This window comes from Aedes albopictus, chromosome 3 (genome assembly GCF_035046485.1).
Source record: "Aedes albopictus strain Foshan chromosome 3, AalbF5, whole genome shotgun sequence".
Taxonomy (NCBI): Eukaryota; Metazoa; Arthropoda; class Insecta; order Diptera; family Culicidae; genus Aedes; species Aedes albopictus.
In genome coordinates this window covers 12,742,847-12,755,622 of record NC_085138.1, presented here as the reverse complement: position 1 = coordinate 12,755,622, position 12,776 = coordinate 12,742,847, and the positions used below count along the sequence as shown (strand labels likewise).

The 12,776-nt window shown below is 38.2% G+C and overlaps 2 protein-coding genes across 3 annotated transcripts in view; one reads left to right on the top strand and one right to left on the bottom strand.

Annotated features, from left to right (window-relative positions):
• Positions 1 to 7,012: 7,012 nt before the first annotated feature.
• LOC134290132 (uncharacterized) lies at positions 7,013 to 8,014 on the top strand. The gene is made up of 4 exons (XM_062857172.1): positions 7,013 to 7,393; positions 7,449 to 7,598; positions 7,658 to 7,726; positions 7,910 to 8,014. Exons 1-4 carry the CDS (start codon positions 7,013 to 7,015, stop codon positions 8,012 to 8,014), a joined length of 705 nt encoding a protein of 234 aa, XP_062713156.1.
• A 411-nt stretch (positions 8,015 to 8,425) lies between these two features.
• Positions 8,426 to 12,776, bottom strand: part of LOC109426721 (gustatory receptor 23a-like) — a 32,693-nt gene continuing 28,342 nt past the window's right edge. Inside the window, exons 1-5 of one of the 2 annotated variants that reach the window (XM_062856908.1) lie at positions 9,399 to 10,467; positions 9,187 to 9,336; positions 9,051 to 9,119; positions 8,899 to 8,988; positions 8,426 to 8,838 (exon numbers count right to left, since the gene is read on the bottom strand). In XM_062856908.1, coding sequence (XP_062712892.1) covers positions 8,773 to 8,838; positions 8,899 to 8,988; positions 9,051 to 9,119; positions 9,187 to 9,336; positions 9,399 to 10,217 — 1,194 coding nt within the window. In that variant the 5' untranslated portion in view covers positions 10,218 to 10,467 and the 3' untranslated portion in view covers positions 8,426 to 8,772. Of the gene's footprint in view, positions 8,839 to 8,898; positions 8,989 to 9,050; positions 9,120 to 9,186; positions 9,337 to 9,398; positions 10,468 to 12,776 lie in introns of those variants that run through there. The other variant, XM_062856909.1, reaches the window with a different exon arrangement.

Below are 12,776 nucleotides of genomic sequence, written 5' to 3'. Positions count from 1 at the left end.
GCTACTACCTCGTCGTGGGCTACTGTGTCACAAAGTATTAAAAAATGAGGTATGTACCCAAATGTCAAACTTGGGTACCGGGGACCAAATGTAGTACTAGAAGTGGTACCCGGTTTGAGCCCGAGTGCGACGACTTAATTTGGACTTTGGTGGCATGGTCACTTAAGTTCATCATTTATTTTTCGGCCAAACGGCATTCAGTCAAATGGCATTCGGCCAAATGACCCGGAACCGATTTAACTACATGAAATTACAGGGGCATTGCATACTTTTAGGCGTTTATCCATGTATGGAGATCTACACTCCCGATCAAAAGTTTGGAATCACCCCCTCAAAAACATGTCATTTTTTTAAGCCCATATCTCCACCAACTTGCGTCCGATTTCAAAACCGTAGGTTTTATTCAAAAGATAATAAGTCAAAGAAACTTTGAACATGCTTTAAAAGAATCTTTTTCATAAAATTTTGTATGTAAACTTAACCCAAAGTTGCTGAATTTTCTAAAAAATGCATATAAACTTACGACAGTGTCGCTGGAAATTGGGTCGACCAAATTTTAAGATGAGAGCGGTAATATAACCTATTTTCTACAAGCTTTCAACTGCTTTTTAAAGAATTTAGCTAAAAAATCTAGAAAAAAAGTTATTTAGTAAATTAGGCCTTGATGTCATCGACCAAAAGTTTGGAGTCACCCCTCAAAATGATGTATCGGCCAAAAGTTTGGGGTCACTATCGTAAAACATGGAAAAGTGATTTGTTGATATCTTTGTCATCTTTCATTCATTTTTAATTCTTCATGGCTTATTTGAAACATAATGAATGATTCTTACTGCATAGACATTGAACCACACATATTTGTTGAAATTTACATACTAAAACTTAACGTAAAGTTGCCTCATATTTTGAAATGTGGTGAAATGTGTTAACTTTGCATAACATTTTTATATACAAAAATCGTTAAATATGTTAAGTTAAAGACATCAAACGTAAATTTTGTTAATTATCTTTGAAATGAGCCAAAAAGCATTAAAATTGAACTAAGGATGACGAAGATATCACCCCCAAGTAACATTTTGAGGACCAATTAGTCTTGTAGAGGTTTCAAGAGCCCTCATAAAACCTAGTGTCTTTTATTTTAGTTTTATCGAGAATTTTTGTAATCTATTTGACTTAAAATTGTTACTTGGGCCAAATCACTTTGCCACGTTTTACGAAAGTGACCCCAAACTTCTGGCTGATAGATCATATTGAGGGGTGACTCCAAACTTTTGGTCGATGACATGAAGTGTTGATTTACTTAATAACTTTTCTCCTAGATTTTTTAGCCTAGTTCGGTAAAAAGCAGTTGGAAGCTAATAGAAAATAGATTATATTACCGCTCTCATCTTAAAATTTGGTCGACCCAATTTCCAGCGACATTGTCATAAGTTTATATTCACTTTTTAGAAAATTTGGCAACTTTGGGTTAAGTTTACACACATATTTTTTTGAAAAAGTTTCTTTTCAATCATGTTCAAAGTTTCTTTGACTTATTAACTTTTGAATGAGACCTAGGGCTTTGAAATCAGACGCAAATTGGCGAAGATATTAGCATTTTAGCATTAGCATTAAGCGAGTCGCACAAATTCGTAGGTGGTACAGTCCTAGACCGCTGTTATGAGGGTTGCCTCCTTCCCGTCGGAACCAAAGCACAAAGATTTGGGACTAATCTCTGACTCTTAGACAAGACTGACGCAATCCTCCAATGGTCGAGCACTGTCCTGACCACGTCCTTGCGACTGCTGAGGAATGAGAAAGGATGGTTAGTTTTGGACACCTATGAAAAATGTAGACAACTCTACGATCTCTCAGGCCTAGGTGTCACGGGAATTTGGGTGTTGTTAGTGGAAGGGTAAACTCCAAAGGATACGCTTGGTTAACGTTCAGGTCCACCATTGTTAGACTGCTTCGAATCAGTTGCTTGCCCAATTCATCCTTGTTTCCTCGTCATCTTGTTGGCATTTGGTTGAATTACTAGATTCTTCGGTTGATAATCTGAAATATAAAATAATATTAACATCGTTCGCCAAATAAGCTACATATTAGTGATACGCTCGCCACAGTTACATATTTTTAAAATATTATTTACATCGTACGATACATTTACCTGAATCCTGCTGAAATAAAATGTTAATTAGCAGTACATTGAAACAAAATTAACTACAAAACACAAAAAAAAGCACCAAACTTTGATCTTGGAATATATTTATTAATACGGTAAATATCAAGATCAAAATTTGATTTGGTAGATCTTACACCGCAACGCACCATTCTAAGGTGATCTACCCACGTTACGGGTGGCAAATTGGCGAAGATATGGGCCCAAAAAAATGACATGTTTTTGAGGGGGTGACCCCAAACTTTTGATCGGGAGTGTATACATGCGAGTAGTGTGAATGAGTGAATTTTCAATATTGTTTAGAGGGCATTCGAAACCGGCATCAAGACAGAAGGTCGAAGGACAAAAAGTCGAATGGGCAAAACGTCGAATGGACGAAAGGTCCAATGCACAAAAAAATACTAGACCGAATTGCCAGCTGGCGTGTCTTGCTTATGAAGAAAAGAGAAACATTGCAGTGCTTTTATAGAAATCATATGCATATCAGACACTAATTTTTCAATAGGAAATTTTTACTTCTTTTGTTTATAGTGATTATATAGTATCTAATGACCATTTGATTGTTTGGTCAGGAATTAGGCTGTTCGGTTAAGTTTTGTTACTGAAAGAATTTTTGACTCTTAAAGCCTTCAGGACGCACGCTGTTGTAAAAAGTACAACACTACCCAAAAACCTCGCTATTCGTATACAGTGCGAGTGCGATGAAGTTTCGGTTGCTTGATAGCGCGCGCCCTCAAACGTTGAGTACTTACATTTCAATCAGAAATTTTGCATTATATTATTCAATAGCTGTTTTTCCTAATTATAGTATAGACATATTCATTGACTACTAGTGCTTAGTGATCATCCCTTCTTGATTTGATTTGTAGTTCCTACGAATTATACTGTATAAGCAAACAAGTCCTCCTATAATTTATAGACTGTTCTTCCCAACCAACAATCGCATTCCACAAACAAGCATGCATGCTGAATTGTTGCTTTATAATAGTAATGATAGCTGAACTAAAATTATGCTGTACATATTACTGTACAATTGCTTTTTCAATTAAAAAAAGTAGCCCATGTTCAACCTTCCATATCGGAATTAACAATGATAGTTTTAAACACGTTACAAGAGTGTAAGAAGTTTTTTGCAATTTCTCATCGTAATAGGCTGTTTTACCTCACGCAAATCTGACAGGAAAAGGCCTACTTTCCCACACTAAATTATCAGTGCTGCAATGGTTCATTACAGCACTGATTTGCCTTGCGTAATGAACCATTACAGCACTGTTTTTAGTTTTGATCAACTTCATGATGCTTTCTGGGCGCAGGTTTGAAAAATTGTGACAACTGCACGGTTTAACCTGCTATGATCAGACTTTCTTAAACATGGCTATGGACATCAGTGTGCAGTTTGATGTAAAAGTTTTGTTAAAAACTATCCTCAAGTGGAAATTTATGAAATTGCAAAAAAGGTTGTACGCATCTCGGTGCTGAACTTGATTTTTACAGCACTCGTCGTACTTATCCAACTCGGCAAGCCTCGTTGGATAAGTGTACAACTCGTGCTGTAAAAATCTTCATTCTGCACCTTGTTGCGTAAACTACTATTCTGTTCTACTTGCAGTGATTCCTTCAGAAAATAGTTTAGCAAGACCTTTTTCTGCTTCTTGGTCAGTTCTTGTCCAAATTAGCACATGTATCTGTATAATGTGTTTCTCACAAGTCATATAAGCGTTTTTGTTTCATCATACTTCGTACAGAATCAAAAACACGTGTTTTTACTGAACAGCAGCTGAGTTAATATGTTGTTCAGTTGTTAACCATAATATTTTGTGTTGGTGGTTCATCGATTGTTTTCGGCGAAAACCACCAACACATCAATTCGTGGCGATTTAACCATCAATATCATCATATTATTTTGTGCTAATTCACAACTGCTAAATAGGAATCGAAGTTTGATCATTATTAAACCACGATTTGATTTGAGCGATTCAATTCATCATCTCTAGGATGGCGCAGACAGGAAGGCATGCGGCTTGCAATCGACGGGTCTCGAGTTCGAGTCTTGATTTAGGTAAGTTCATGTGTAGTTATTATTTCACAATAGTACTTGTTCGCACCCAAACCCCTCCGGAAACCACGTGGTCAGCACAGATATTCCACGTTCGCCTCCAACGGCCAAATGAATCGCAGCAATCTATTAGAAATAAGTAACTATGCTATGTACATTATATGTTACATTGTATATAAGGCATCACCATGACAGCAGTAAGCTTCCAGAAGGTTCCAAACACCTTCACAGCCCTATAAAACGCCACCCTTCCAGGGCCACCAAACACAGTCCATTCCAACCTGGGCCAAGGGTCAACATCATTAATAAACGTTAAGTAGTGAAAACCCGTCATCTTTCTGCTTGAAAGACCGACTCCCTTCCCGTCATCTTTCCGAGGAAAGACCAACCCCTGACCATGTCCCTTGGGGCAACCAGGCGTCATAGTCTAAGTATCAATTATGAACATTCGTGAAAATTGAAAAAAATGCAAGTATCTATTTTTAATGAATTTTTTCTGAAGCTGAATAACAGCTTTACTATATAATGTTAAAAGCTTTTAACAACAAACAGTACACAACACTATGATTTATAAATTCTCCAAAATGTTGTACCTGAAAATTTGTTTATTTGTTTATTAAAATTATCCAACCATCATGCTGAATTCACCTTAAAGGTGCTTGTTAAATGAGTGATTGTTAGTTGGGATTGGCATTACTAAGTCTAAGTAATGATTGGAGTTTCATATAACAATATGTTGCGGCGAAAATCTGCAATTCTACCTTCATGCTACACTGTATGAGGACAAAAGGAGAAAAGTCATAATGTAGCGACAGTATCATAGCTACCGATCATTATTCAAGTGCGGAATCGTTGGATTCTTAATTTAATCGTATCAGATCCGGGTTAAACCGATGCCTATAAATATTGTTGCCAAGTCAGGATTATTTTACTGAAGAATTGTAAGTATTACAGGATTCACCGTCAAAAGAATGGATTAAATAAACCAATATATTCTAGTTTTAGCTGATAAAAACAATCACCAGAGTTCTAATCTGCTCAAAGAACTACAGTATCACACTCCTTCGGCAACACAATATTTCAATCAAAGATTCTTCCTTCTCCTATCCATAGGCTTTTCTTTCAAGCAATACTTCTTTTCGCCCTTAAGGACACACTTGTTAGGATCCCAAAATGGCCGCTACAATGGCCAACTTTGGCCCCTAGTCACGATTTCGACGGCACAAATCTCTTCGGAAACAAAACCAGCGTACCTGAGCTTTTTATATTAAGCTCATTACAAGAACAGAATAATAAAATGCACTGCTGTTTGAAGCTTGCTTCTTGAGATTTGTGCGTCTGAAGCTCTGATGCACTGTTGGAAGCGGGATTTCAAGACGTTTTTCCTTAACTCCAATGAATATCAGTGTTTTACATCATTTACGGGCATCGTTTCCGAACTACATGCAGTAAAAAATGTGCTTCTAAGCTACTGCAAAGTTAAGTAGACACTTTCCTATCTTTCAATAACGACTTTTCTGAAGTTTTTAATAAACTTATATTACTGGTTCAATTACTTTTATAAAGGTTTTAATCACCATTTTTGGGTCAAATTTGAATCACGTTTTCATGTTTTGGTCATTTGTCTATAGCTATCTAGCCTTCTGTCCCATTCGTCTATGGATGAAAATCCAGTCGCCCTTTTGTCCTTCGAACTTTTTTCACAGATTCTTCGAAACACTGAACTCAAATCTGGAAAAACAGCTAAATAGGGTTATTCGGTGAGTTCATTCCTTGCTATTCGCTTTTATAATTAAACATGATATATACATAGGGATTTCGGATAATAAGGAATAGGTGTAGCCTAAGGGAGCAAAATGAATTGGTTTCCGAGAAAATATGTTGGTTAGGCTTTTGTCACGAGACAACAACCATCACGTTGTATTTCGAAGGTCTTCAATGAATTTAGCTTACCCTGCTACAACAAACCATCAGGTAGATTATATTCCGTTCCGCTATGACTGTGCAGCCATTGGTAATCCTTGCACTGATGGATACACTATCACCATCATCATCATCATCATCAACAACAACAACATAATGGTTTATATTACATGATTCCTTATTATCTGGGACACTCGATTGTACCATTTGCATGAGTGCTTTAAGAAAATATGCAATTAGTAGAGAGAAAGTGATAAATGACACATACCCAAGTCATGAATCCAATAAACAATTGCCCCTTTTCTAATTAACCACCCTCAAACATATTTTTCTTACTTCATACTTAACATATTCATCTCGGATCATCATTTATTCATATCTACACAGCCAAACCAACTATGGCATACGTTTGTTCAGTTGAGCTCAATTCTCGTTTTATAAAGGATATGTACCCCAACCCAAAAACTGCTTTGAACATTTTTCTGAAAATTCTTCAACTCTCCGGTCATTTGCCGCACACATATGATTTTCAACAGCGCTCTTTTCAACCTTCGTGATGGTTCCTATTTGTGTCAATCGTTTGGCTAGCCATAACGGTGTTCATATCACCATGGGGATACTATAGCACCCTGATTGAACCGTACGATGAATTCGACCTGAACGATATATTTTCGATTCTTCAAGGCATCCTCACAGTTATTTGTTCTCTTTCTGCCTACATAGTAATCGCAACGAACTGGAACCGAATTCTTGTGATATTAAATAGATTTAATTTCCTTTTCACTATGTTGCTTGAGGAGTATTCCGCTTTGGATTGCAAGCTTCTAGAAACATTCCAAAATAGATTGGTTGTTACCAGTTCCTGTTTGGCCATAATGTCCAACACATATTTCATAATTATTTCCGATGCCGATGAGACTTACGCGTTCATACTTCACTTCATTAACGAAGCCCACATGATGATCATGGTTTGGTATTTCAACTCGTTTGCAGTCCTCGGATCGATGCTGTATCGCAGCATCAACTATCGAGTGAGCCATGCGGTTGATTTGCTACGTGATTTCGACAACAACGTCACCTACTGGAACGGTCACAAAGCCAGGAAATCGAAAGTGTGTCGAGATGTACTTCATGAAATTCAACACCTATGCTACCTACACCGGTTAACTAAGAGGACTTTACAGGAGATACGCGAGCTGTTTCAGTTGCCGATACTGTTGACGGTTGTCTATGAGTTCACGCTTGTCATTTCCACGGTAAGGATCTAGGGGATTAGCTGAGTTGCGCGATTATTACAAATCTTCTTGGCAGATCTACTATACCTACACTTCATTCGTGCAAGACGTTCGTGATGGAGTTGCCAACAACTATGCAGCATACGCTAGCTCGCTATTCTACATGTGTTGTATGGCCAATCAGTTCTTTCTGCGAGCTTTGTTCTTCGAGCAGGTGACACGAAGGGTAAGAAAATAATTCAAAAATTTATAAAATATTAAGCATACATACCATTTATTCTCTAGGCTCAAAGAACCGGAGTTCTGCTGAACGAGTTCATCGAATCTGAAATTGACCACGAAGTTGATCAAAGTGTGAGTTATGGTGATTGGTCAAACGATAGGATGCGACACCACTTTCCATCAGGATGCTCTTCTCAAACATTGAGCTTTATTTCAATGATTTTTTTTATTATTTTGTTCTTACATAAGCCCTACGTTGAAAAGTCATGTCACATCCCCTTCAACATACTTTGTACAGAGATAAATCTGTTGCAGATCGAATTCTTCACCTTGGAGCTACTGCATCAGAACTATAAAATAGATCTCTTCGGACTGTTTTCCGTGGATATGTCGCTGATTTATCAGGTGTTTTTGACTTGATACGAATCACATATTCGTGAATTACAGTATATAGTATTGCCATAATTACAGGCAGTTGCAGCAATGACCGGATACCTCATCATAATGGTGCAAGTCCAATTGGCAGAATAATATTATGCTGAATTAAAATAACTTAACACAAACGGTTTATAAAATAAATACACATGAAGAGGGACAAAATAATTGATATTCAAATATACAATAAAATGGCTGTCATACAATTATTTAACGGCTTGTCATTAATTGTCCGAAAGCTTTATTCTACATTAATAACGAATACATAAATAAGATACATATATTGGCTCAGTTATACAGTTGGTTCATGGAACATGAAGATTAGCTAATCTAGAGCTAAGCTAAGAGGTAATGATGCAGTCTGTCACTAGGTAGACCGTGCTAGTTATTCAATGACAGAGTGTTTAGGAAATGGTTGATCGGCAGAGGTTCGCGTTGGCGCGTGGATTGCCGTATGGTAGGCGTGGCGTAAGGTGCGTTTATATTGAGTGTTAAGATAACTGTGAAGATGATTCCAAAACATTTATTATTCTGTGCTACGCTGTGGCATAGAATAGAAAATAACAGACTGTTTTAAATCGTTTCTTCTTCTATTGATAGCATTTTATATTTGTTGTACTAAAAACATAAACAACTTTTTATGTTATTTAATAATCTTTATTTAATGTTAGACACAGATAACAACAGATCATCAAAAAGTACATTGCATAACATGTTGTCTGTTACACATGGCTCTCACATGATTAGTAATCAGCAGTCATTTGCACTTGCACCAATATGATGAGGTAGCCCGTCATAGTTGCAACCAACTGCAATTGTTCAATACTAGTTGTAACCATAATTGTTTCACAATCCAAAAGTCAACATACCTCGTACACATGCCGCATATTCACCGAAAACAATCCGAAAATTTCAATTGCAAAGTTTTGGTGTAGCAATTCCAGGGAAAAGTTTTCAACCTAGAATAAATAATACCTGTAGCGAATTAGTAAATCTTTCTCACATCGTCTGAAAATCATACGCAAAGATCAACTGTCTCATCGACATCAGCGATGATGAACTCGTTTAACAGGCTTCCAGTACGTTGAGCCTGCGAAAAACCAGGAAGTTTTGTTTTGATTAACGATTTTCAGCACATCAACAACACCTTAACTTACTCTTCGTGTGACTTGTTCACAGAACGATGCTTTGAAGTAGACTTGGCATGATAAACCGAACGCGTACATCAAGGTGCTCGAGTATCCAATGTAGTTTGCAGGATATCCAAGGTGAAGATCGTCCACAACTGATGTGTACGTGTAGTAGACCTGCAAGAAAACATATCCATGATATTTCTCCGCGGGAGTACCCATCAAGTGCCATTCGTTACCGATGATGTGATCAGTATAAACTCGTACATCGAAACAAGCATAATCGGAAGAGAAAGAATTTGGGTAATCTGATCCAACGCCTCATTGGTTTTACAGTGTAACTCGCAGAGATCGAGTATTTGTTTCCCCACTCTGCAACATAGCCTGGTTTTTCGAATCTTATGTTTATCCCAGTAGGCAGCGTTTTTATCGAAATCGCGCAGCAATCCAACGGCATGGACTACCTGATGGTTGATGTTGCGATACAATACTGATCCCACGACGATAAAATACTCGAAGAAGCAGACAGGGACGAACATAAGGACTTCTCCGATGAAATGAAGAACAAGAACATAAAACTCTGTATGTTTGTAGTCTGGAGAAGTTAAAAGATAGAGGCTATTTGCTAGTATGTACAGAAAACAATGGACGAATAATATTTTGCACTGCAACTTCCGCAGTAGCCTTTTATCAAAATCTACTTCTTCATTTAACAATTTACGAAACAGAAAACAAAGCTGATTCAAAACTTTTCCAAGTTTGTTCAAGAATAATAAAACAGATACGTAAGAAGACAATACAATACAGTAGTTGATTGAGATTTGTATCACAGTGAGTAAATCATGCAACATATGCTTGCTGAGTCGTGGAAAATAAATATACGTGTAACCACTTCCTAGTATGATGGTTGCCAGACTGAGTAAGATAATAGTCCACAGAACAAGCCATTTTGACAGCAGGAAAATTTTGCGCTGTTCGTCAAAAATAAAAGGCAAATTACCAGTAAACTGAAACAATTTAAACAAGAAACAGCAAAACCGAACCGGCTCAAAGAACATTTCCCTATCAATTGGAACGATGACAGAAATCGATACAAGATTGGATCTGAAGTCACGTACCGGGGTAAAAATAGTTTTGTCAGTCAAAGAGCAATGGCTATCAGTCAACGACGGTTAAAATAAACATTGTCGTGTTTCAAACTGTTTCGTTTGTCAAAATCTTCGCCTACATACCTGGATGTTGCATGTGACAGAGTTGCTATATCATCTCTCTTTCATCATTGAAAAAAAATGTTCTTGAAACTTTGGGTATTTGTGATTAATGCGTTTTCATTGTGACGTACTTGTCGTTGCCTTTCCCAGAAAATTTTGCTATCGGTGATTTTAATGCAAAGAACCATACGTGAAATAAACTTCAGTTCAATTTTAACAGCAGAATTTTTATCTTCAGAATATGTTTCTATTATACATCCCGAAAGCCTCACGTGTTTCCTTCAAAATTTATTTGGTCTTAACCGACTGAAGTCAGCATTATTGTAGCTGATTTGTAACTCGTGCTGACTTCGAATCTGAATATGCCCCTGTAAGACAGCGAATTCGCAATGAAATGATGCTTAATCCCATTAGCATTACGTTCATTTATTACCCAGCTGACTGGGGTACTTTTCAAACGTACATCGATGGTCATTTAGATAACCACATTATAATATTGACAATGCCTTCGAAATTTTAACTAGTACTATAGCCGGTGCAATTTAAGGGTCCCTAAAAACTTTCCTAGCCATAAGCCATCGAATCTAAATGCAGATCTTTTGACCTCTTACTGAATTATGACTAATGTTTCTACTCACATCGGCTCACCCATCTATTTTTTGTTTGTCTTTATTTTTGAGATGTTCAGCCCAAGGCTGATGCATCTCATACACCCATCTACGATTTACCTAGCTATGAGCTGTTACCGTTTCAAGTACTTTACCCTAGGATCCAACCCGAGCGAATTTTAGATAGTAAGGCAGGGAGGAGAAAGGGAAAAATAGGTATGTACTGTTCGTTATGAATTATTGTCCCAGAGCTTACTTGTTTATTGTACACAATATTGTAATTGTAACTGTAGCTAAAATGTCAGGCCCACTCCCTACACACCAAAAATCGATTGAGGGTTTCAGCAAAATTTTGCTGAATTTTGCCGAGCTGAAGGTTTCAGTAAAGATTTTGCTGAAATTCAGCAAAATTTTGCTGATTTGTTCAGTAAACTCTGCTGATCACCAGTAACGTTTTGCTGAAATTCAGCAAACTTTGCCGAAAGTTCAGCAAAAACTTTTGCTGAACCCTTCAGCTCGGCAAAATTCAGCAAAATATTGCTGAAAGCGTTTGGTGTGTAAGTTCAACTGTAAATTTGAAAAGGACATTAAAATGTAACACACGTTACACACACTACACATACAAAGAAGTGGGAGGATCATTTGGACAATGGAACAACGATTGGTAGGATTGAATGGAGGGGCCACGGAGAGGAGAATGGAGTCTGGGAAATGGGAAGGGGAGGTAAATAATTGGGTATGCCATGAGGGAAAGGGTCTTTCCCACTCGAGATTCAGAGCAATCAAGACGTTCTTTGAAAATTATTATAGTTACCAGTTGTGTGACAAGTCAAGTGACCACAGTGAATATTAGTGGTCGAAACAGTGGAGAAGTGTTGTATCTTCGCCTGTAAACTCTAAAGAGTCAGGTAATATAACCTCTGAGAAATCATTCGTGTACCCTAAAACCTCCCCAAATCCCTTTGGAACCCATTCGGTATTGGCTAGGACCGTTTAGCGTCGCCATACCTGCCCGCCGGTACGACGATACCCGGTGAAGCGCGTGGAGAGCCATTTCTACAGCCAGGTATCCCCAAACCCTGAGCTACTTCCTCCGTGAAAGCTACGCCCAACACCGAGACAGGAAGCATGTACTGCTAGCCCGCACCCGGAACAAGCCATCCCACCTGCGACGACGAGTGACCTTCCTGCAGCGATCCTCTCCGCCGGCAGGCCCCGCATTACACACCCACATCTACACCCGTAAGTCTAATAAAACTAAAAACGAAAGAGCATTGTGTTTTGGACTTTTGATCGATCAGCGCGAAGAGCCGACCCTATGACCAAGGGTTGGGGAACCCCTGGTGGCCAGGCCTGTTAGGTCTCGAGCGTCTCGGGATTATACCCTTTTAGCGATAACAGAGCTGACTGTCTAAAAGTATCCCATGGGAACTCAGAAGTTAAAAGCATTGAATCAACAAGCGTATTAGGATCTCTCCTAAAGCTTTGTTTTTGAACCACTTGAGGCATAGGGAAACGCCCTCGAAGCTCTTCCTAAGACCCCTGAAACGCTTTGAAACCCCCTTGACAGACGCTCTCCCTGTAAAGCTTTGTGGTGTATGCCATCCCTAATCTTACACAACGACAATGGTTAGGGACCATTCATAAACCACGTAGAAATTTAGGGGGAAGTGGCCAAAGTCTACGCTCCATACAAATTGAAATTTCAAAATTTTTGTATGGATGAAAGTCTAGGAGGGGGAGGGGGGTCTGAGACGGCCAAAATTTGGTCTACGTGGTTTATGAACAGCCCCTTACA